This window comes from Odocoileus virginianus, chromosome 31 (assembly GCF_023699985.2).
Source record: "Odocoileus virginianus isolate 20LAN1187 ecotype Illinois chromosome 31, Ovbor_1.2, whole genome shotgun sequence".
In the NCBI taxonomy this organism is placed as follows: Eukaryota; Metazoa; Chordata; class Mammalia; order Artiodactyla; family Cervidae; genus Odocoileus; species Odocoileus virginianus.
The window spans coordinates 13,139,603-13,163,162 of NC_069704.1; the positions used below are offsets into that span (position 1 = coordinate 13,139,603).

Here is a 23,560-nt window from a genome sequence, read left to right on the forward strand (position 1 = left end):
TTCAGGTTTCTTTTCCTTCAAGACTCGGAGTTCGGGTGAGCTGATTCTAAGGCTTCCTCAAGCTTTCTTCATTGGGGATCCTGCCTAAGGGCATCTAAGTTGCTTCCTGTAAATGCACAGTCATACACTTCACCATGAAAAAACTCACCTGTAAGCCACACTTGTGCTTACATAGTACAGCCTCGACACTCCCGTCCACAGCTTAGCCACATTTAGCTGGCCTTCCTGGCCTGTGGTCCGCCCATGACCAAGTCTGCCCTTTTACCCTTGCAAAGCTGAACTTTGCAGTAGCCTCTTTACAGCTCAGTTCCAAGCACCCAAGTACCTACTGCGTGCCATGCCTTGGTGCACGGCTCAAGAGATGGATGTGAGCTACTCCCAACCCTCAAGGAACAGTGAAAGGAGAACACAGATCCCTTCATCACAGCCCAGGTCCCAAAGAGCAGTCCTTCTGTGTGATGGCAGTCGAGGGTGAGCCAAACCAAGTAAATGTAAAGCAAAAAAACCCTGTATCTGACTTTGAAGATTGGGGATGAAATTCACATAAGCAACCACCTCACTCATCTCCTTTCCTTCTGGGATGGGAGACATTGATATTAATAGAGAGTATTTCTGATGAATTTTTCTTCTTGTGATGTTGTAGATGCTTATAAATACAGACCACATTGAAAAGGTGCTGTTCCCCTCATTCTGTCTTGATAGCTCATTTTGGAGACTACGATTCTTCCGTTCATCCTCCGGGCTATCTCTCTGATAGTCAGTTCATACCAGATCAGAACGAGGACTTCTTAGCGAAGGTGGAGTCGCTCCATGAGCAGCACAGGTGAGGAGGGGTGGGTGACCTACTTTGGAAACTCAGGTCGGTGCTGTCAGACCTCGCACCCCCTTGGGTTTGATGTCGTCTTCTCTGGCTTTTGCCCATGAACGTTCTTTCAAGAAGTGAGAGGTTTGTGAACCTTGAGCTCTTATGGTGACAGATATATTTGGCATAACTAGCATTTCTGTAAAGTGTGAAATCCTATGAGAATTCGGGATGACTTGCTGTGTTCTTTTTCAGATGTCATTGAAATCCATTAATTCCTGAAGGAAATGCCAGTTGTAAATTTGGCTGCCCCACACATTGACTCTACCAAACAAACCTTTGAACTGTTTCCTACGTTTAATGAAATGGGCCGTTTCCTTAAGTGGTATTGAATAGACAGACAGGCAGACGGACCTAAGAGCCGTCGGGCTGGGTAAACCCCAACCCTCACTGGTTCAGTTGGTGAATCCGCCTTCCTTCCAGCCTTCTGTAGCTGCCTCGGGCCAAGCCTCCATTCCAGCACATTCACCCTAATCTGGCCTCCTCTTCCCTTGCCCCCTTCTCTTCAAGCTGCACTGGCTCCATCCAGCCAGGTCAAATAAGGGCCACCCTGACCCAGAAGGCCGGGTCTCAAGGGACCTCACATTCTCAAGAAGGCCGTAAGAAGCAAAGGCCTAAGCACCCAGTGTCCCTTCAAAGAGGCTCTGCCCATCCTCTCCCAGAATTGCTCCCCATGCAGGAGCCAGCGTCCTAAAATAGTACCGTGACGTTTGGGAGTTTGAGGCTGCTGCTGAAAGGATAGATGAAGGCCGAAAGGGCTAAAGAGCGTGTGCTCATTTAGCAACCTGGAAAAAGTGGGGTGGGGATGGCAGAAGGTGACAGTCTTTGTCTCTGGGTGTTGAGAATCCACTCAATGCCAGGTGTTATTTAATATAGGAACATGAGGGCTAAATGAAGTCATAAACAGTGGACAAGGAAAAAAAGCCTGGTTTAGTAGCTTTGGGGGTTCAGTTGTTTAAGATGAACACTGTAAGGCATTTAATCACCTTATAGTAATGATACCAATTTTTTTAGATTTTTATTAGCTTTAAAATTTGGAGTTAATGTTCTGTTTGTTGGATAAACACTGTGTATTCCCTCTGCCTCTGTAGTGGGCTAAAGCAATCAGAAGCGGAATCTTGCTTTATCAACATAGCTCGGACCCTCGACTTCTACGGAGTGGAACTGCACAGCGGTAGGGTAGGTACCTTCAGCATGTTGTAATTCAAAAGTTTTTTCAATTTTAGTTTCTGAACATCTGAAAGCTGCTTTGAAACTTTTCCAGTTTCAAATAAAAAAGATCTTTTTTTTTTTAAGGTATCTGAAAAGTTTATATTTTATATATATATATATATAATATTTATATATATTTATATGTATATTATATATAACATTTATATTATATATATAATATTTATATATATTATATATATTATATATAACATTTATATATATTTATATATAATATATATATTATATATATATAAGTAATATTAAGTTTTTCTGGTTATTTATCCTCTGTCTACTTGGTTTTTTGTTTTCCTTTGTACTCAAAGACTTTTTACTGTTGGAGGGTGATCCAACAGTCTCCTTTCATCAGGAGACTCTTTAATTCTTCTTCACTTTCTGCCATAAGTGTGGTATCATCTGCATATCTGAGGTTATTGATATTTCTTGACAGTCTTGATTCCAGTTTGTGCTTCATCCAGCCTGGCCTTTTGCATGATGTACTCTGCATATAATAAGTTAAATAAGCCAGGTGACAATATACAGCCTTGACGTGCTCCTTTTCCTATTTGGAACCAGTCTGTTGTTCCATGTTCAGTTCTAACTGTTGGTTCTTAACCTGCATACAGATTTCTCAGGAGGCAGGTAAGGTGGTCTGGTATTCCCATCTCTTTCAGAATTTTCCAGTTTGTCGTGATCTACAGTCAGAGGCTTTGGCATAATCAATAAAGCAGAAGTAGATGTTTTTCTGGAGCTCTCTTGCTTTTTCTACGATCCAGCAGATGTTGGAACTTGATCTCTGATTCCTCTGCCTTCTCTAAATCCAATTTGAACATCTGGAAGTTCATGGTTCACATACTATTGAAGCCTGGCTTGGAGAATTTTGAGCGTTACTTTGCTAGCGTGTGAGATGAGTGCATTCACTCAGTAGTTTGAACATTCGTTGGTATTGCCCTTCTTTGGGATTGGAATAAACACTGACCTTTTCCAGTCCTATGGCCACTGCTGAGTTTTCCAAATTTGTTGGCATTATTGAGTGCAGCATTTTAACAGCATCATCTTTTAGGATTTGAAATAGCTCAACTGAAATTCCCTCACCTCCACTAGCTTTGTTCATAGTGATGAACAAAGGCCCACTTGACTTGTCATTCCAGGATGTCTGACTCTAGGTGAGTGATTGCACCATCATGGTTATCTGGATCATGAAGATATTTTTTGTATTGTTCTTCTGTGTATTCTTGCCACCTCTTCTTAGTATCTTCTGTTTCTGTTAGGTTCATACCATTTCTGTCCTTAATCGTACCCATCTTTGCATGAAATGCTCCCTTGGTATCTCTAATTTTCTTGAAGAGATCTCTGATCTTTCCCATTCTATTGTTTTCCTCTGTTTCTTTGCATTGATCACTGAGGAAGACTTTCTTATCCGTCCTTGCTGTTCTTTGGAACTCTGCATGCAAATGGGAATATCTTTCCTTTTATCCGTAGCCTTTAGCTTCTCTTTTTTCTCAGATATTTGTAAGGCCTCCTCAGACAACCATTTTGCTGTATTGCATTTCTTTTGGGGGGGAATGGTCTTGATCCCTGCCTCCTGTACAATGTCACAAACCTCCGTCTACAGTTCTTCAGGCACTCTGTCTGTCACATCTAATCCCTTGAATCTATTTCTCGCTTCCACTGTATAATCGTAAGGGATTTGATTTAGGTCATACCTGAATGGTCTAGTGGTTTTCCCTACTTTCTTCAATTTAAGTCTGAATTTGGCAATAAGGAGTTCATGATCTGAGCCACAGTCAGCTCCTGGTCTTGTTTTTGCTGACTGTATAGAGCTTCTCCATCTTCAGCTGCAAAGAATATAATCAATCTGATTTTGGTATTAACCATTTGGTGATGTTCATGTGTAGAGTCTTCTCTTGTGTTGTTGGAAGAGGGTGTTTGCTGTGACCAGTGTGTTCTCTTAGCAAAACTCTATTAGCCTTTGCCGTGCTTCATTTTGAACTCCAAGGCCAAATTTGCCTGTTACTCCAGGTATCTCTTGACTTCCTACTTTTGCATTCCATTCCCCTATAATGAAAAGGACATCTTTTTTGGATGTTAGTTCTGGAAGGTCTTGTAGGTCTTCATAGAACTGTTCAATTTCAGCTTCTTCAGCATTACTGGTTGGGGCATAGGCTTGGATTACTGTGATAATGAATGATTTGCCTTGGAAATGAACAGAGATCATTCTTTCATCTTTGAGATTACACAAAAGTACTACATTTCAACTCTTTGGTTGACTATGAGGGCTACTCAATTTCTTCTTAGGGGTTCTTGCCCACAGTAGTAGATATAATGTTCATCTGAGTTAAATTCACCCATTCCAGTCCGTTTTAGTTCACTGATTCCTAAAATGTCGATGTTCACTCTTGCCATCTCCTGTTTGACCACTTCCAATTTGCCTTGATTCATGGACCTAACATTTCAGGTTCCTTTGCAATATTGCTCTGTACAGCATCGGACTTTATTTCCATCACCAGTCACATCCACAACAGGGCGTTGTTTTCGCTTTGGCTCCGCCTCTTCATTCTTTCTAGAGTTATTTCTCCACTCTTCTCCAGTAGCATATTGGGCATCTACCGACCTGGGGAGTTCATCTTTCAGTCTAATTGGCAGCTGACCTTTACATTTTCTACCTGTAATTGGCCTACATCATATCCAAAAAAACCAAACAGTAACTGAATACCTAGTCCATCGTAGCCATTGTTCCAGATGCTTCATGTGTGACCATAGGTCTCATGTAAAGAGGCCTCTCATTTATAACAAACTTGGGAGATCAGTGTTCTAATCATCCCATTTTACAGGTGAGAAAGCTGAGGCCCAGGGAAGTTAGGTAAATGACCAGACTTTACATATATGTAATATCTTTGCAATTCATGGAGGTGTTTTCATTTGTCTTGCTTCAGTCCCTTAACTGTGCAGTAGACAACATCAGTTCGGTTCAGTTCAGTCGCTCAGTCGTGTCTGACTCTTTGCGACCCCATGAACCGTAGCACGCCAGGCCTCCCTGTCCATCACCAACTCCTGGAGTCCACCCAAACCCATGTTCATTGAGTCGGTGATGCCATCCAACCATCTCATCCTCTGTCGTCCCCTTCTCCTCCTGCCCTAAATCTTTCCCAGCATCAGGGTCTTTTCAAATGAGTCAGCTCTTTGCGTCAGGTGGTCAAAGTATTGGAGTTTCAGCTTCATCATCAGTCCTTCCAGTGAATATTTAGGACTGATTTCCTTTAGGATGGACTGGTTGGATCTCCTTGCAGTCCAAGGGACTCTCACGAGTCTCCCCCAACACCACAGTTCAAAAGCATCCATTCTTCTGTACTCAGCCTTTTTTATAATCCAACTCTCACACATCCATACATGACCACTGGAAAAAACATAGCCTTTGACATAGATAATAAAGTAGGAAGAGATCCGGATCTTACAAAACATCAACTTTGGGACTTGACTGTTAAATTTTATTCCATTTGCAAATACTGTTTTGTCTGGTTGAACATTATGAAACCTTTCCTTCAGTGGTGAGGTGGGCTTTATGTCTGTCTCATGAGGGTCCTGAGGCTAGTTGATGACCTGCCTGCCTGACACCCCGACGGTATCAGAGAGAGCTGGGTTACCCTTGACTAAGCTGCATCAACCCCCTGAAATCAATAGCTTGACGCCACAAAGGGTGTTCCTCAGTAGTCTGAGTCTGCACGGGTCCTGGTGACTCCAGGGCAGCCCCGATCCGAGCAGTGACTAGACAGCTAGGCTGCTTCCATCTGGTGACTTCACTGTCCTCACACATGGCTTCACGCATGTCACAAGGGAAGAGCAAGTTGGAGGGCCGAACACCAGCTCTTAAATGTTGCAGTCCCAAGGGGATGCATCACTTCTGATCATAGCTCATTAGCCAGGACTAGTCACACAGTCCTGCTCCACAAACTGGGAGGTGTGGAGATGGGCCTAAATTTAGCCGACAGTACCTGTCTTCACTGCTGTGGGTGTGGTGCAGATAGGAGCACCATGCAACTAGGAGATTTGAGACCCATGTCACTGGCCCACCCAAAGCATTCATTTATTGTTTTATTCTGCACTCAATTTTTATTTTGTTTGCTAATTTTCTCTCCCACCTGCCTCATATTTCCATGTATTCCAATTCTAAGTATCATGTTTCGATGCCACCCTGGTTTTCAGCTTGCAGTTTGGTTTTGCTTTCTGTGTGTGATTTCAGCTGGGTGCCCAGTTGTGTTTACTCTCTGGATGGTCCACGTGTCAGCAGCATTTGCTTTGGTCAGTTTCTCCAACTCCCCACATGCACGTCACTGTTCATAAGTGATGCATCCCACTATCTCTTGAGAGGTGAAGGAGATGAATGTTTATTATGCCTACCACATGCCAGGCCCTGTTCTACGTTCTTATATTCTCTAAGTTCAACCTGATAAAACTCTTAGAGGTGGATTCGATAATCCTTATTGCACAAAAGGAAAAATTTAGGCTCAGGAGCCCAAACCAACATAGCTAGTAAGTGACAGACCTAAGGTTCATACTCACTGGTAACTCTGCCCCTTCTTGAAAATTAAGGGGGACTTCCCTGGTGGTCCAGTGGATCAGTTATTCACCTTCCAGTGTAGGGGACACAGGCTCAATCCCTGGTCCAGAAGCTAAGATCTCACACTCCTTGAGGCCAAAGAACCAAACCTTAAAAACAGAAGCAGTATTTTACCAAATTCAATAAAGACTTTTATAAAATGGTCCACGTCAAAAATAAAATTATGAGTATCCAAGTGGGTAAATAGAATATAGATGACTCAGGAGGAGGAACTGTTTTCCTTTGGTTTGTATTGTTCTTTGGCCATGCTGCACAACATGCAGGATCTCAGTTCCCCAACCAGGGATCAGACCCGGGTTCCCAGCAGTGGAAGCGGAGTACTAACCACTAGACCGCCAGGGAATTCCCCATGATGAAACTGTTTTATTTTAAAATTTTCATTACTTGTCCTTTAACAGATTTAAAACAGCTTTTGTCACTGTATCTTTGTCATCTTAATTATCTACAACAATGCCTAGCACATAGGCTCTTAAGAATGTTGAATGTATTGGATCTAAAAGCCATATTTTATTTCTTCATTGGGTTTAGAATCAGCAGTGCTACACTTCAGCTAAAGCTTTTGCAGTGATGGGAGTTGAGATTTGTTTAAAGCAGTGTGGGGGACGAGGCTTTTCTGTTTTTAATACGGTGTCTGATACTAATTATTGAAAGTATAAAGGCAGATGTTCATTTCTCTGATGCTGTGGAATGAGTGAGCTTGCTTAAGAACTTTGTAAACTGGCAGGACCCAGGTGTTGCTGTCAGGCAATATATTTTCACTTTAGGAAAATTTGGTGCTAAGTACTTAGATCTCAAGTTTATCTGTTAAGAGGAGATTTTTGCCTGTTTTCTGTAATTTTCCCTTTGGAGCTCATACTTAGTGCTATTTATAAATGCGTGGGTGCTTGAGTTACCAGAGGCCATAAGCATGACGGTAACACACTGTGAATCTGAAGTCTTCCTGTTTTCCAGGATCTGCACAATTTAGATCTAATGATTGGAATTGCTTCTGCGGGCATTGCTGTGTACCGAAAATATATTTGCACAAGTTTCTATCCTTGGTAAGTGCAAACCAGTTCTAATTATTCTCTGAATCATGCTTTAAAAATATGCTGAACAAAAGTAACGGTACCTCTAATTTTAAACTTTTATTTCTAAAGAAGGGACAGAGACTTTCTCCCAAGTTTTTACCTCTGCTCTACAATTCATCCAGATTCTGTACTTGGGAAAATTCTTCTGGTTATTACTGGCCATCCCATTCTGCCTTGGTCACCCGATGGTTTGGGATACTCTGTGAAACATGGATAAAAACAGCTCAAGGCAGGTTTTGGTGCTAAGGAATCCTTCCTGGGCGGCACGTGAGCCAGAATTCAGAGAACTTCCTCTGAGCAGAGGTTGTATTTTCTGCGCCGTTCCTGTGTTATTAATTGAAGCTTTGTCAAGTGCCCAATTCTGGTCTAAAACCTGAGGAGACCCAAAAGACTTGAATCATCACAAATCTGAGAAAGGCAGTGCTGTTCCCCTTGTTCCAAAGGCTCTCTGCTGGAGGAATTAAGAGTACATGCTCCCATCCTGGCTTCAAGCATCTCTGGATGGATGATCTTGAACACTTATGGGATATCTCACAGCCTTAGTTTCCTCATTTGAAAACTGGTTATAACGATATGTAGTTTTCAGGACTGCTGCAGGGCTTAGCAGAGGGGCTGCCATAAAGCTTGAAGTAGAGGATTTGGTGCATAAAAAAGGCTCAGTTCGTGGTGGCTCTCATTGTGTCACTCTGCAGACAAGAGGCTAGCTGACACAGGGCTGTTAAGTGACTTAAGTTGCATAGCAGCTGGGCGGCGGATCTGCGTCTGTCTGTGCTCCTCCCACTGCTCCACACTGCCCTCAGCTGTCTTGCCCAGGTACACACCAGCTCCCCTGGACCTGCTGCGTCACAGAACAGCTGACAGCAAAAGGAGCGCCTTGCCCGTGGTCCTCGTTGTTTAAGAGCTACATCATAATCCACTGGCCCTGATGTGACACTCGGCTTCGGTCAGCCACTTGGTGCTTGGCCGGGGCCATGGGGCCGCCATCCTTTCTACGCTGAAGCGAAGTCTAGGAAGCCGAGAGCCCCTGGCCATCATGACCGTGGACTAGAGGACACACACCGAGAGGCGTCAGCTGCAACCCGGCTGCTCCCTGATGTGCTTTTTTTGTGTCGTTTTATTTTTTTTCGGCAGGGTGAACATTCTAAAAATTTCTTTCAAAAGGAAAAAATTCTTTATACATCAGCGACAAAAACAGGTGAGTTAAACCTCTGCTCACTTTGGTCCTTTTGCTTTTAGCCACTTCAGCTCTCAGCCCTTCGGTAGGTGATGGTGTTTGTCGTACATTTAACAGGGAAGAGAGAGCTTAGCAAGCGGTGGAAAGAAAGTGGGCGTTGGGATCCAGAGGGCCCCGTGGTTCTCTGTGTAATTCACTCTGCTTATCTGGCTAGGAAAGTCGCTTGCTTTGGAGCCACAGACGTTGGGTTCAGGCCCTAGCTCTTCCACTTGCCCAGCTGGGCAGGTTACATAACCTCCCCTAGTCAGAGTTACCTTTTTTGCTGGAACCCAGCAATGCCCACTTCTCAGGGAATCACCTGATTTAGGTAGAAGTGCCATTTGTCAAAGCCCCTGGCCAAGCCCACCGTAGAGATAGCAGTGAAAGTCCGCAAGGTCAGTTTCTGCCCTTGATGTGTTTAAAATGCATGGTGGCCTTGGGTGTATGCCTCATAGGAGGAATCCACAGCCCTCCAGATAACTCAGCTTGCTTTTTCACTTGGAGAAGAGTGACTTAGAGTTGAGAGAATCCACAGCTAGCAAGGTGGAAGAGCTGGAATTTGAACCAGTTGTTATAAATCTGAACTGCCAGCTCTTACCATGACACCACACTCTGTCTTGTTTGTTAGGCTGCATATTTTTCACTTACCGTCACTATGCCACTTCCCAATTTTCCAAAGACAATGTGTGCTTAAAATGGCTCCACACCACAGTGAACTCTTAGGAATGAGAACACTAAAGCTCAGAGCAAATAAGGACTAGAATCTGGGTCTCCCAAGCCCCACATGCAAGATGCAGGGTACCGCAGAAATGCACAGGATGGTAATTTAACATGAAAACAGAAAACCTGAATTCAAGTAGGAGAGAAATTGAGCAAATGATCAAAATGATGATTTTGAGTGAGCACTAGATTTAACTCGCTTTGTGGAAAGCGAATAGAGATCCAAAGCGTTATAAGATTCCTGTCATTTGACAGGTGAAAGATTATTTCTTCAGGGGAGAGATTTTTCCCAGAGCTAAATTTTAAAAAGGATTGTATCAGACAGCCCTTATTCTATTGCTCCAAATATACCCGACCTAGAAAGGTAGACAGATGTGAAATGAAAGCATCCATGAAAGGCCACAGAGAGTGATGGAGAGTTTGACGCTGGTGATCTTTTCTTTTTTTTTACCACATGCATAAAGATGGTTAACAACTCCTGCTGTTGAATATTCTTAGAACCCTGTTTTGTAGCCTAAGGAATTTTGAAGCCAGTTTTCCACTGTCTGTTGTTTCTTCCTGGATTACCACTCATATGGGCATAAAGTGTTCGAGACCCTACTTCTACAGCTATGCAGCTGAATTCTCTACTGTGTTTTTTTCTCCCAGACGGAATCCAGGGAGCATATAGTGGCCTTCAACATGTTAAATTACCGATCTTGCAAAAACTTGTGGAAGTCCTGTGTTGAGCACCATACATTCTTTCAGGCAAAGAAGCTGCTACCTCAGGAAAAGAATGTTCTGTCTCAGTACTGGACTCTGGGCTCTAGGAACTCCAAAAAGTGAGTATTCTCTAGAGGTAGTCTCCACAGTAGCCTGAAATGTCAGCCCATCCTAGTAACCCCCCGGGGAACAGACATCCTCCAGGAAAGAGATGTCTTTCCCCGGAGGCCCCACGTCCTGGGGCCAGAGGTGCGGGTGGATCTTAGAACCTCAGATGAAAGTCTCTCCAGGGACAGGCAGCAATGTCTCCTTCCACACACACTCAGGCACTTCTGCTCCTGTTGCTTGCTTCTGCCTTCTCAGCTCTGTATTACTCAGAGCTCCGGAGCACCCACAGTTGGAACCACTCCTCCATGAAAGCACCAGAAAGCACACAGCAGTGACTCATGGCCATCTTGGTGGCATTAAGACAGCCTCTCCCACTGAACGTTAACTCCATAAGATGCTCTGTAATAATGAATGAGTGAATGAGCAGAAGTAAAGATTTCCAGAGTCAGGCAACTGACACAAGCAGTCACTTGGTAGGAACAACAATAATTGCAGCTGACAATTACTGAGTGCTTACTTTGTTCCTCGCACATATTGTTTAATTCTTTTTTAAATATGGCAATTCCATGTATGCTGTTATTCATAGGAATGATATTCAAAATACCTAATGATTAGTACAGTAAAATAAATCTGTAAATTGAAATTTTTTAGTTTATAGTGTATTGTTCAGATTGTTTGGTTGGAAAATTTATTTTTGTGGTTTTTTTTTGATGTGGCTGTTACTAAAAATGGTACCCCTGTCTGAATCATTATCTGATATGTGGTACTGTATCAGACCATTTGGCCATTTCAGTGACTTTCCTACTATATTGGTAATCAGTAGCATTCTAGATTGAATAAGTGGTAAATGTCTGTTGATATCATTGATGGTATTTATGGTGCTAAATGCTCTCTCTGTTTCTGATGAACCAAGAACAAATGTATTTTTAAAGGTTTTGGCTTAAGAAACCATTCAGTAATTTTATACCTGCAGTAACTCTATTTCTATCTTCTATGTCTATAAACATAATTTGCTGGAATGTAGCATTTATTTTGGTTGGACTTAATCCTCTCGGTGAGCTGAGAAGTGTCATTGAGAGCAACTGAAAGCCTGGACTCTGTTACTAAGAAACCTGGCTTCGAATCTGATCTACATCAGTTTTAATTTAATTTGCTTCTTCAATTTCTTCTTCTATAAAGTGTGGCCAACACGGAGAATTTTTTTTTTTTTTTTTTTTTTGGTTATCCATTGTGACAGATGAAACCACCCCTATTTTGGTGGCTTAGAGCAGTAATCATTCTCTTATATCTCAAGACCTTGTGGGTTATGTTTTCAGGAAGGGTGTGACTGGATGGTTCTTCCACTGCATGCAGTATGTGGATTGAGGTTTCTTGGTGAGATGTGGCTGGGCTGGGCTGGGCTAGGCTGAGGGTCCAGAACCACCTCTCCACACCTGGTGCCTTGACAGAATGATGAAAAGACTGTACTCATCTGGACCGCCATCTTCTCTGTGTTTCTCAGGGCCTCTCCCATAGTAGACTTCTTACACGGAGGCTCAGGACTGCAAGAGTCTAAGGCAGAAGCAGCTAGTCATCTTAAAGGCTGGGCCCAGACCTGGCACAGTTACTCTTGGTTAAAGCAGTCACAGGCCATGCTGGGTGGAAAAGTCAGAGAACTTGTCCGCACCCCCCTTTAATCTGCAGCTGAGGGTCACGGGCTATGAAGGGTGACTCGGTGGCCATAGGTCAGCAGTTCTTGACCACCAATCCCAGCTTCAGCATACTGGCAAATCTCATCCCTCATTATCTCTGTTTCACAGATAGAGAAACTGAGGCTTAGGTTACATGATTTGCTCAACCCTTAGAGATACAATTACACATTCGCATATTGGGCCTCTGAAAGCTTCCACATGAAAGAAACTTGTTTGGTATTTTCCAAGCTTACGGGACAGTGGAACACTTCTTTTTCCAAAGAGTACCTATTAATAACCTGTGACACATACTTTGGGGAACTGCTACATTCAACCTTTGAATCATCTGGCTTGCTCCCACTGTTGCAATGCTGTGCTCTCAATCAACGATAATTGGGTTTCTGATGTGGATTCTCCTGGTGATGCTGCTGTGAGATTTTGATCAGGGTGACAGCCATATTTCTCATTGAAAATCAGTACATTGATATTCTAGAGGGTGTGCTTCATGTCACCAATGTTCTTTTGAGGTCTTTTGTGATGATTTTTGTTGGCTTGCTGGCTTTAGGCTGCAAGGAAATGTGTCAAATGTTTTAAGGTACTAAAACATCGTTTAAAATTTAGAAGTGCCAGGACTGAGTTTTCTGGAAACTAGTTTCCAACTCCATCCTGTCAAATAATTCATACTCTGAGGGGTCTAGAGAGCTGAGATTTAAATTACCTAGGTATAAATGAAGTCTGAAAGTAACCTTTAGGGTGACACATTCAAAGAACACAGCCCAAAACTCTGCTGTCTAAGCATATTTTCTCAGGTCTGCTCTTAAAGAGTTCTGAGTGATTTACGGTGACAGCTTCTGCCAGCTCGAATGACAGAACATCAGGAAGGATGGTTAATGTTTGTACTCCTGCCAGTGAGTAAAAGTGAGAATTCCTTGAAGTTCCTTGAACGGTGTTTCACTGTTAATCCTGAAATTCCTTCTCATCTGGTAAGGCGTGGTTTACATTCTGAAAGCAGTTTTGTTGCTTGCAGTAGTAAGGACAGGAAAATATTTTTTCACCCAAAGAAAAGAAAGAACGTCAGGGAAAGCCAGCCCAGAAAGGAATCTCTGACCCAGGTGCCTCCACTCCCGGGAACCTCGGCCGGGGTCACCAAAGCGTTAACTGGCCCTGCGTCAGGGAGGGAGCGTGTGCAGACTGTTTGTCTCATTTATGCTATCACTTCTATCTCGTTGAACATGTCAGTGTAGAAAGTGAACCTGCATCTGGTTTTTCAGGTCTGTAAATAACCAGTATTGCAAAAAGGTGATTGGAGGGATGGTGTGGAACCCAGCCATGCGGAGATCTTTATCGGTGGAACATTTAGAAACCAAGAGTCTACCTTCCCGGTCTCCTCCTATTACTCCCAACTGGTATGTCTTTCTTTTTTTGGTACTGTCCACCAGTAAACACTTTATTTCTTTTAAAAACTAAGTAAAAATAAAAACCTAACTATAGATGGTCTATGATGAGAGTTTACATTTGCATATTTGACTATTGCACAAGTAACTGTTTTTATGAGATGCACAAGTGTAGCTAGATTTTTTTTTAGTGTATGATGTTTGGATGTTCTTTTTTTTATATATAATTTTTGTAAGTCTTTCAAACTTGTTACAGTGTTGCTACTGTTTTATGTTTTGGGTTTTTTTGGCCATAAGGCATGTGGGATCTTAGTTCCCCAGTCAGGAATCAAACCTGCACCCCACCACCAGACTGCTTGGGAAGTTCCTGGGATGTTCTTTTTTAAAAAGTTATTTGGTCTAAATAAATTTGAGCATCACAGCCTACTGAAGTGCCCCTCTTGAAATTATAGTATACATTAGCATATTCAAGTTTCGAGAAGTCCTGTGATAAAGAAGCATATTTAACTTTTATTTAATCTCATGTTTCCCATTAATACCAAACAAAATAAACTTTGAGAAAACATAGTAAAGGTATGTAATACAACTGACAGAAAGATGTGTGACCCTCAGCAACAGTAGCAAATGCTCATTGGAAAGTAGCCTGCCAACTTCTAAGTTGATGGACATGGCTTAAAAGGAAGGAATTGGCAGTTTGGTGAAGTGGATAAGGGCACTGGGCTTGTAGCTGGAAGACCTGGACTCAGGTTTTGGCTCTTCTGTCCATTAACAAATGTGTTTATCTCTCTGGTCTCAGCCTTTCCTTCTGTAAAGGGGTTGAATGAGCTAACAATGTACAAGTGCTTTGTTAGCTATACAAAAAGGATTAGGTAGAATTGTTGTTATCGTTAGTTATTTTTATTATTTTATTATTATTATTGTTAGTATAATGTTCCTCAGAGACATCAAGCCATTTTTTAAATGCCTCCAAAACAGCCAGGCCTTATGGGGGGAGCGGGGAACCAAGCTGGAAACCTTGGCCCAACTCCGCCCTAAAATAGGATTATGGCTTTCTATTCATTTCCTGATAGACAGGGTGTACCTATAAATTCTTAAGGAGTGATCTACCAAGACTAAGAAGCATTCTGCCAGGTAGGCAGAAGGGGAGTGGTTGTGCAGGGCTGCTGGGAAAGGACTCTGCTGGGGCGAGATGCTCTGGGCAGGAATGGTGATGGTGTTTAGTGTTGGAATGTTATAACATGACTGAGTAGATTGATTCTTGGTTTCTGAAATGTAGGCACTCATCCTATAGTGGTCCATGTGTGCTCTAAGGCAGCGGCTTAATTTGTCTGCAAGTCTCTTAGTAGCAGAGGCCAGGACAACATGCAGGAGAACAGTGGGGTTTGGCTCTCACTGCTATTTATAGGTCCTCTCGGGAGGAGTCACGAGCCTTTCTGCTCCACTTTGGGCACAGTGTATTGATCCTCCAGGCCCAAAGGGATTGCAAAAGTGGAGGCCCTGACAGTCCCAAGGAGAAATGGCTAAAAAGGAAGGGGAAGATGAAAAAGCAAGGAAAATGAAATTTTAGAAAGGTCAGCGGCCTAGAGTTGCCGACTGCAGGAGCCGCTAGTGCCTAGGTGCTACCCCAGGTGTCACCCCAGGCATCCGAGAGCATGGCCTCATTTGGCTCATTGTCAGGAGCCAGATGGGTACAGCTGAGGCTCAGAGAGGTAGAGTGACTTGCCTCATGGCACACAGCTGCTGCTCCTATTGGAAGGACAGAACGGTGCTACTATAGTCCTTGGGGTTGCAAAGAGGTGGACACGACCGAGCAACTGGCACTTTCACTTTCACTACCACCTAGATCTATTTTGAAAAGCGAACGTTTCTTCTTGGATCAAGTGAAATTGACATTAGGGGATATAGTTGAAATAAGGTTCAAATTTTGCCAAAAAAAACCACTTTAGCTTCCAAACCTTCTATTTATACTGCATAAATGAATCAGAAAAATTGTCTGATGAGCAGTCAATTTGACCTCCTTATGCATTGAGACCTTGAGTGCTCTTGGAAGAATAACTCCCCCTCAACCAACACTCAACAGCTTCCCCAAAGGCACAAACCAGTCTCATCTGCCGGTTTATAAAGTTGAGGGGCTGTAGCACTGGGCTCAGAGTCTCGGGGACCACGCAGCCCCTGGTGGATCCTGGTGTAGTGAGGGGGTTAACCAGCTCTTAAATTCCAGCAGCGTCAGCAAAGCCAGCCTTGGGACGGTCAGGGCACAAAGGTTAGATCACTGATGTCTGATAGAATCCTTAAGTAGAATCTGCTTTCAGCGCTTCGCTCTGCACCTTTCCCCACCAGGCGAAGTCCTCGGCTCCGGCATGAGATCCGAAAGCCACGGCACTCCTCTGCGGACAACCTTGCCAACGAGATGACATACATCACCGAGACCGAAGACGTGTTCTACACCTACAAGGGCTCCCTGTCCCCTAAAGACAGTGATTCCGAGGTCTCTCAGAACCGGAGCCCGCACCGAGAGTAAGAAACTTGTGCTCCTCTCTTTCCTGGGTCTCCTTGTTGGGGCTGTTGAGGAGTTTGCTCATGCCCCATGGCAATTTAAGAGGAGGCAGAGGCTAGAGCTGGCAGCCAGCTCCCTGGGGTGCTCTCTGCCAGGCTGAGAACATCAGTCGCACTCTGCCTTCCCCCACAAGCTGTGTGCCTGGGGTCATTAGCTCGCCCGCTTTTTGTCATTGACAGCAACTTACCATCCACACACCCATTAGCTCTCCTGAATGGTGTTCTCTCCAGATGATGAGCAAAACGCATTTTAAACCATTCCGTACACCAGAGGTTGAGGACATATTGACTAAAGCAATATGTCTCTAGGTTGTCAGCGTTCATCGCTGCAAGATTCCCCACCCCAGAAAGTGTGTTCATTTCTCTCTGTCTGCAGAAAACCTTCTCAGATCCACAGTCTGTCCTCAGGGCATTTGTTCGCTTTTGGTTTTTAATGAATATTTAGTATAAAGAAAAAAAAAACATGCAGAGAACATCTCTGATTTGCTTTGTTAAATTTTTGTCAAGGACAGTTTGCATCAAATTCTTTTATGTCCCCATAGTCTTTTTTTTTTTTATTGTGACAAACTCCCTTCACAATACATCTCTCCTAAAATACTGCCTTGAGTCCTTTTATTATTCAGTAAGATAATATCTGATTTACTTGTTCCCTGTTCGCTTGACTAGCAAGCAGCTAAGAGCTGCATGTCAGAGTCTGTTGCATTAGCTTCCCAGAGCCCAGATTTCTGACATAGTCCTTACTCTTTCTTCTCTGTCCTATTAATGAGTCTTATTTTTCCTCTGGTCTTAATGAATTCACTGTTCTGCCATGTCTGCACATTTTAGAGTAAGCTATCTCAAATCATTTTTTGAAGGGGACAAGACACAGATCATAAATGACAAAATGTGATGGGAATGGATCTTTTTTTTTTTTTTTTTTTTTAGGAAGTCAACCATGGTCATTAGTATCCATTCTGTTTAGTCCCATGCTGTGCCCAAAATGTAGAAACATACGATGCCTCCCGACAGCAAAGGATTAACAAGAAGGCACTTCGGTTAATCTGTAAATTTTTACCACTCTAGCACTCTAGCTCCTAGGATTAAAGCCTTAAATGCATCCTGACCATTCTCTCGGCATCACAGGTGAATCACGGCTCTCACTTCACACTTAAGTGTGAGACTGCTCTCTCTCTCTCTCTGCTCTCCCTGACCACAGCAAACATGGTTTCCAGCTTATCTGTGTTCTTAACACCTCTGGCTGAATAATCCTCTGGTCATTATTTCCTTGTGACCTGAGCTTGGATGATGCTTCTGTTGAAATGATCGCTATCTCTTGCTCCAATTTAGAGTGCCATTGAGGCTACAGTGGAAGGGTGTGAGTTCCTCTGTGGGGCACAGTGGTTTTTGCATGTTCTGCAAGGCAGGAGCCCAGGCGAGCGTGACTTGAGCCAGTGTGAGCCTGTCAGGGGCTATGTCGCTTTGGTGAAGGGAGAAGGAGGGTTTAGGGGCTGTCTGAGGGCTCTGAGATGCCCGGTCACACCTTCCTCCGTGTCAGACCCCCCTGTTGCGGTTTGCAGTCCCATCATGGAGTTGTACTATCCAGTACAGTAGCCTCTAGTTACGTGTGGTTATTCAGATTGAAATTATTGAATGTAAAATAAAATGTTAAGTTCAGTTCCTCAGTCACACAAGCGTCATCTCGAGTGCTCTGGACCGCATGTAGATGGAGGCTACCAAACGGGACAGTACAGATACAGCACATTTCCAGGGTGGCAGGTGGACAAGAGATGCATTCTGTCCGCAGGTTCGTGAATGGGCTCTGCTCGTTGTGGGCACGTGGATGTCTTAAAGGGCTCCGCTCGTTGCTGAGTCCTGCAGCACACTTTATATACCCTTGGCTGCTCCTTGAGGGAACGTGAAAGTGAAATAGACAAGTCTTTGCTTTCAAGGACCTCAGGCCACCTGGGCAAAGAGCACGTTATCAGCCTTCATCAGCACCCAGTGGGGCTCGGTCCGTCTGATGGAAGGAGAAGAGAGTTTAGGAAAACTGATTACAGGTCCTACGTCAGATCTTCTAAGTGCGGTCCGTGACCCCACCATGGAATTACAGAGCGTCCAGACCTTCACAGGCCAGGACAGCCACACACACACATGGCTGAATTTAAGTTTATTAAAACTCCATTGAAAATTGACTTCCTTAAGCCCTGTTTGGTTTAAGTAATTCCTGGCCCTACTCACCCCTGGGCCTTGCCCATCAGTTCTTCCTGAAACGCTTTCATGAGACCTCGGAAGATGTATCATCTTGGGACACTCTTTATTTTGCAGCGAACCATTGAAAGTAGCAAATAATGTTGATTCAGAGGCAGCCTACCTTGCCATGGCTTTGCCAGGTGAGCCTCAGTAGACAGCTCACAGAGTCCAGTTAGCAGCTGTACTTTGCAAGTGGGATGAACAGGTGCGACAGGTTCAGGCTGGGGACCCTGTCCCACTGGCAGGAAGCCACCTTCTTCTGAGCGTTCAGAGGCAGCAGGCCTCCATTGGTCCTCCATTGCCCAGAGCAAGGAGGGAAGATTGGTCTGTACTTGGTGGAAAAACTGCGGTGGTATTTTCAGTGAGTACAGTCATCCCAAAGTACCTAAGGGGGATTGATTCTAGGACCCTCAAAGGTACAAAATCCATGGATGCCCAAATCTCTCTTGTAAAATGGTGAAGTACGGTTGGTCCTTCGTGTGTGTTAGTCCCTCAGTCATGTCCTACTGTTTGTGACCCCATGGACTGTTGCCTGCCAGGCTCGTCTGTCCATGGAATTCTCCAGGCAAGAATACTGGAGTCAGTAGCCATTCCCTCTTCCAGGGGATCTTCCCGACCTAGGGATCGAGTCCAGGTGTCCTGCATTGCAGGCAAATTCTCTCAGGATTCCCTGAGACACCAGGGAAGCCCTGATCCTTCATAACTCTGGATTTAATTTGATTCACGATTAACTGAATCCACAAACTCCCAGGGTCAGCTACAGTATTTGCAAAGTGTTTAAGAAACATCGGACATGTTTTATATAGCAAATTGGCATGTTAAGAGGCAAGAAGAAATACCCTGTCGGCGATATCAGATGAATACAGACAGCAAGAAGAGTTCCTTTTAGAAAGAAGGATGACATGCAGTGTTCTGGACCCATGTGAACCAGAGGAAAAAGGAGAGAAAGGAAGAAAAGAGTGATTCAACTTTGGCTCTCAACCCAGAGGCATAGCTCTCTGAACATTGTCCTCGCAGATGAGTCACCGTGGTTTGTCGCGTATTTATAGTAGCGCGGCAGAGTTTATGATTATAGTTACGAGTCCTTGGCAGTTTGCTTTCTGCCCAAGCAGGCGGTCCTCCTGTTAGCCCTCAGCCATTCTGCGTTCCATGCCTTGCTAGAGCCAAGGCCAAAATCTGCAGAGAAGGAGGTTTCCAAAAACAAAAACAACCTGCCTCCCAGGGAAGAAATTTAAAAAAAAAAAAAAGGAGGGGGAGTGCCCCAAAGGAGAAAACGACTTTGCAGAGCAGAAAGCTGGAGGAAAACAACTTTCAGGGCAGATGAGAGTTGTGTTTGAAGAACTTTTCATCAGAGGGAGTGGGGCCTGGTGCCACCATGATGTCTTGGCCCTTTGCTCATTTTCTCCTCCAGAGCCTGCCTTGTTCTGGGGACACAGGGCAGCTGTCGGCTTTTATTTCCAAACTTCTGTACGTACAGCCGTGTGAATACATTTCATGCTACTGAGCTGTACACTTGAAAATGGTTAAGATGGTAAATTTCATGTGTATTTCACCAGTGTTTTTTTAAATGTTTTAAAATAGCCTCCATGCATTGGAAGGAACTCTAGGTATATCCCCTTCTTCAGTTGCATCACCAGGGGTAGGAATTCCCTCTGCCCTGTCACCCGGTCACCCAGCTGGTGACGGGCAGCTCTCCTGCCGTGGGGCAGCCTGCTGTCTTGGACAGCCTGGTTTCCAAACTGTGTCTCCCCGCAGGAGACCAGCCAGCGACAGGGTTTCACAGGAATTTTGTGTTCATTTTCCCTGCACCTTGCCTGCCCTTCTCTTGGTCTCGGGCCGCTTGCGTGTGGACGTCTGATGACTGCTTTAACCCAGCCTGACGCGGCCTCAGCTCATCATCCTCTGTACAGCCCGCGGCTGCTTCTGTGTCTTGGTGAGTGAGGCCATGTTCAAGAACCACCCTCTTGGCACCTGTTGGGCACCTCGACAGCTTCTCTAGCACCTGCGTCATCCAGTTCCCGCTGTTTCTCTCCCGCAAACATCTCTTGACGTGGACCTCTCCGCCATCCTCCCCATCGCCTTGCCCGTGTATAACTGCCATCATCTCTCAAAAGGATGCTTGCAGCAGTGTTCTAAGTATCCTCCTGTCTTTGGTCTCTCCTCCTCCTTCCAGACCATCCTTAACAAGGGCTCAGTTCAGTTCAGTTGCTCAGTCATGTCTGACTCTTTGCGACCCCATAGACTGCAGCACGCCAGGCCTCCCTGTCCATCACCAGCTCCTAGAGTTTATCCAAACTCATGTCCATCGAGTCGGTGATGCCATCTGACCATCTCATCCTCTGTCGTCCCCTTCTCCTCCTGCCCTCAATCTTTCCCAGCATCATGGTCTTTTCAAATGAGTCAGCTCTTCGCATCAGGTGGCCAAAGTATTGGAGTTTCAACAAGGGTAACAGGCTTATCTTCCTGAAATTAAATCCCGAGCACATCACTCCTCTACTTGGATGTCTTTTCTGTGCTTTTCAAAGTTTCATGCCTCTGCAGATGCTGCAGGTTTGTTTTTTTTAAATTAGAGTTTTGTCTAAAATGCTTTCTTCTTCCCTCCTGACTACCTGTTTAAACTGCTGCTAGTTTATCTTTCAGACTCAAGTACACCCTCTTCTGTGGAGTCCTTCCTGGCCTCCCACTGTACCCCAGACATCTGAGCATCTCCCTTAGAGCGTGATGATAATATCTGATTTATTTCTGTACCTTAAAATAGACAGTGAGCTCTCCGAGGGCAGAAACAGTGCCCTATTCACCTCTCCTTCCCCCAAACCTGGCATGATGCCTGGCACTTAGATATACAGTGACTCTGTGGAGAGATGGACAGACAGACAGACACATGGTGACATGAAGCAGGATGCAGCCCTTGGGTAATGCCCAGACAAGCTCCCAAGTTTTCATAATGCGTGTCTCCTCTGCCACTTCCATGGCAGGTCCCATATCACATGACCACACAGCATCTGATCTGCACACCAAGGACTCAGACAGATTTACTGCGACAAGTTTTGGTTACCTGGCCTCTGTCAGCAGTTCCCTGTGGTAGGTGCCGCTGCAGGGTACATATGGGTGAGAAATTCTCAAACAATTCAAGCACAAACTGACCAAAATTTACCCAGTGCTTTCTTGCTATTGAGGTATCACCGCGTCCAAGGGGGCAGCCTGGGGATGATGCATGACCTGTGACTCCAGTAGTGATGAGACATGGAGCTCAGAAAGCAGCACTTCTGACCTGTGTTCCCTCCGCCACTTCTTGCGTGAAGTTTTGATCGCGGGCCCTTGGCGTGTGTTGCAGAAATAAGTGTCACCTGGACAATGTTTCCATGTCACCAACACCCATACTCCGGAGATACTTTGTGTTAGTCAGTGCTCCTTCCATCAGGACCCATGTAGATTACCTGGCTACACGTTCAGTGCCCTTGGGGAGAAACAGACAGAGGACATGGGTCTCTCCCAACCCTGAGAAGCTCATAGGCCTGAGGGACAGATGCCATCCGGAACAGCTCCCATTCTGTCGCCCGCCAGAGCCGGTGCCTCTCAGGCGCCCCCAGTGAGAACCGTGAAACCCTTGGTGGGAGCACAGCTTTGCTTGGCTGACAGGTCTGGGGATGGGTTGGGGGGTCTTTGAAATTTCTCTAGAGTGTAGGAGAGAGTGGTATAAAAAATATCACATGGTGAATCTTGCCATTTTAACTTTTTCTTTAACCTTGCTTCTCTTCAGAGAAATGAACTCTGTCCTGGCTTTTGTTTCCGACGCCTACTGCGTTTACAGTTCTGAAGCATCGGCTTCTGAGGGCGAGCACCCGCTTGTCTGCCGGTCAGTCCGTCCGTCCGTCTGTCTCTGCCCCCTTTCTCTTCCGGGAGCTGGGGGTGGCCAGTCCCTCCCCGACTGCTCTGGCTCCCCAACAGCAGTGGCAGTCCCTCCTCCTGCCTCTGGGGCAAACCACTTGCTTCCAGTCTCTCTGCCTACGTATCTTTGCCCCTTTCACAGTTACCCCGAAGCCTCAGGGGTTGCCCTGGTCCCTCCCTCAGTCGTGCCTCACGTCCTGCCCCGAGCGGGGAGGAAGGCTACATGGTCTGGCGTCCTCACTCGCGGCATCGCTGTGCTGTGTCCAGCTGCCACCTCCTCGTTGTGTCTTGCGTCTTTTGATGTCCTCCTCGCCATCTGTCTGTCCATCTTCCACGCTGAGCCGAATGTTACTGCAGCCTGCAGGGAACGTCTGTACATGGTGGCTCAGCCAAAAAAATATTGTCATGTTTAATAAATTACCATCTAAAAGTAACCTCTCCGCCCCTACTTAGAAAATAGGATTGGGGACATAATGACTTTGAATATCAGGTTATTTTTAGTACTGTGGGTTGTTTTGGGTAGACCATTCAGTTTGATACTGATAAAAGAAAAATACTTTAAAACCTTCCAAAATGTCATCTAAATTCTATATAACGTATTTCAAAATTCAGAATTTAGAAGTTAGATACAATGAATACAAAAATATATTACACTTGACTGAGAAGTCTGTTTTCCGCTGTGTTGCCTTGCTCTTCTGTTTACATGTCCTCACCCTTTCCATCACTCTCGTCTCCAGATTCTCCCAAATACTTGAAGTATGAATGCTGTCGGCAGCTCCATGATAGAGGATCACTTCCACCTCTAGCTGGAAATAGCGTTTCCTAAATACTTTGGGCTTTATCTTGTTTAGCAAGTTCAAGTCTCCCTTTCTGCCACTAGGAGGTGCTCTTAGAAACATCAAGAGAGAAACGTTGCCCTACTTGAGAACTTTTTTTTGTTTCCTGTTAACTAAAGTCATTTATTTCCAGCCTGAAAACATCCCACTAGGACACAGCTTTAAGTCTAAAATCTCCTCGCTCTGAAATGCTTTCCCATCCATGATACCCCTTAACTGGCAATTTGAGCACCTTAAGTTCAAACTCTTCTCTTGCAAATAGCTCTATTTCTACACTGTCACCGAAATTTTGTATTCAAATGAATTGAGATTGTGAATCACTTTGTATGAGTAAAATGATACAGATTTTGTATTTAAAGTAAGCTAATTTAAACTTGCTGGGAAACAGAGAGGTACTCCGTTAATGGAAAAATCCCTGGAAAAGGACCTGAAATAAAGGTTTAGTAAGAGGCAGCAGTGACTGTCGTCCGTCCGTCTGTCTCGCT

General features: G+C 44.6%; 1 protein-coding gene across 7 annotated transcripts in view; it reads left to right on the top strand.

Moving 5' to 3' along the window:
- The window catches only part of PTPN3 (protein tyrosine phosphatase non-receptor type 3), a 151,704-nt gene that overhangs the window by 93,427 nt on the left and 34,717 nt on the right, over positions 1-23,560 (top strand). For 6 of the 7 annotated variants that reach the window (XM_070459319.1, XM_070459321.1, XM_070459318.1 and 3 more), the window contains 8 exons: positions 703-823; positions 1,954-2,041; positions 7,641-7,729; positions 8,891-8,954; positions 10,341-10,513; positions 13,444-13,578; positions 15,907-16,083; positions 22,112-22,207. In XM_070459319.1, the coding sequence (XP_070315420.1) occupies positions 703-823; positions 1,954-2,041; positions 7,641-7,729; positions 8,891-8,954; positions 10,341-10,513; positions 13,444-13,578; positions 15,907-16,083; positions 22,112-22,207 (943 nt within the window). The remainder of the gene's footprint in view (positions 1-702; positions 824-1,953; positions 2,042-7,640; positions 7,730-8,890; positions 8,955-10,340; positions 10,514-13,443; positions 13,579-15,906; positions 16,084-22,111; positions 22,208-23,560) is intronic. The other variant, XM_070459322.1, reaches the window with a different exon arrangement.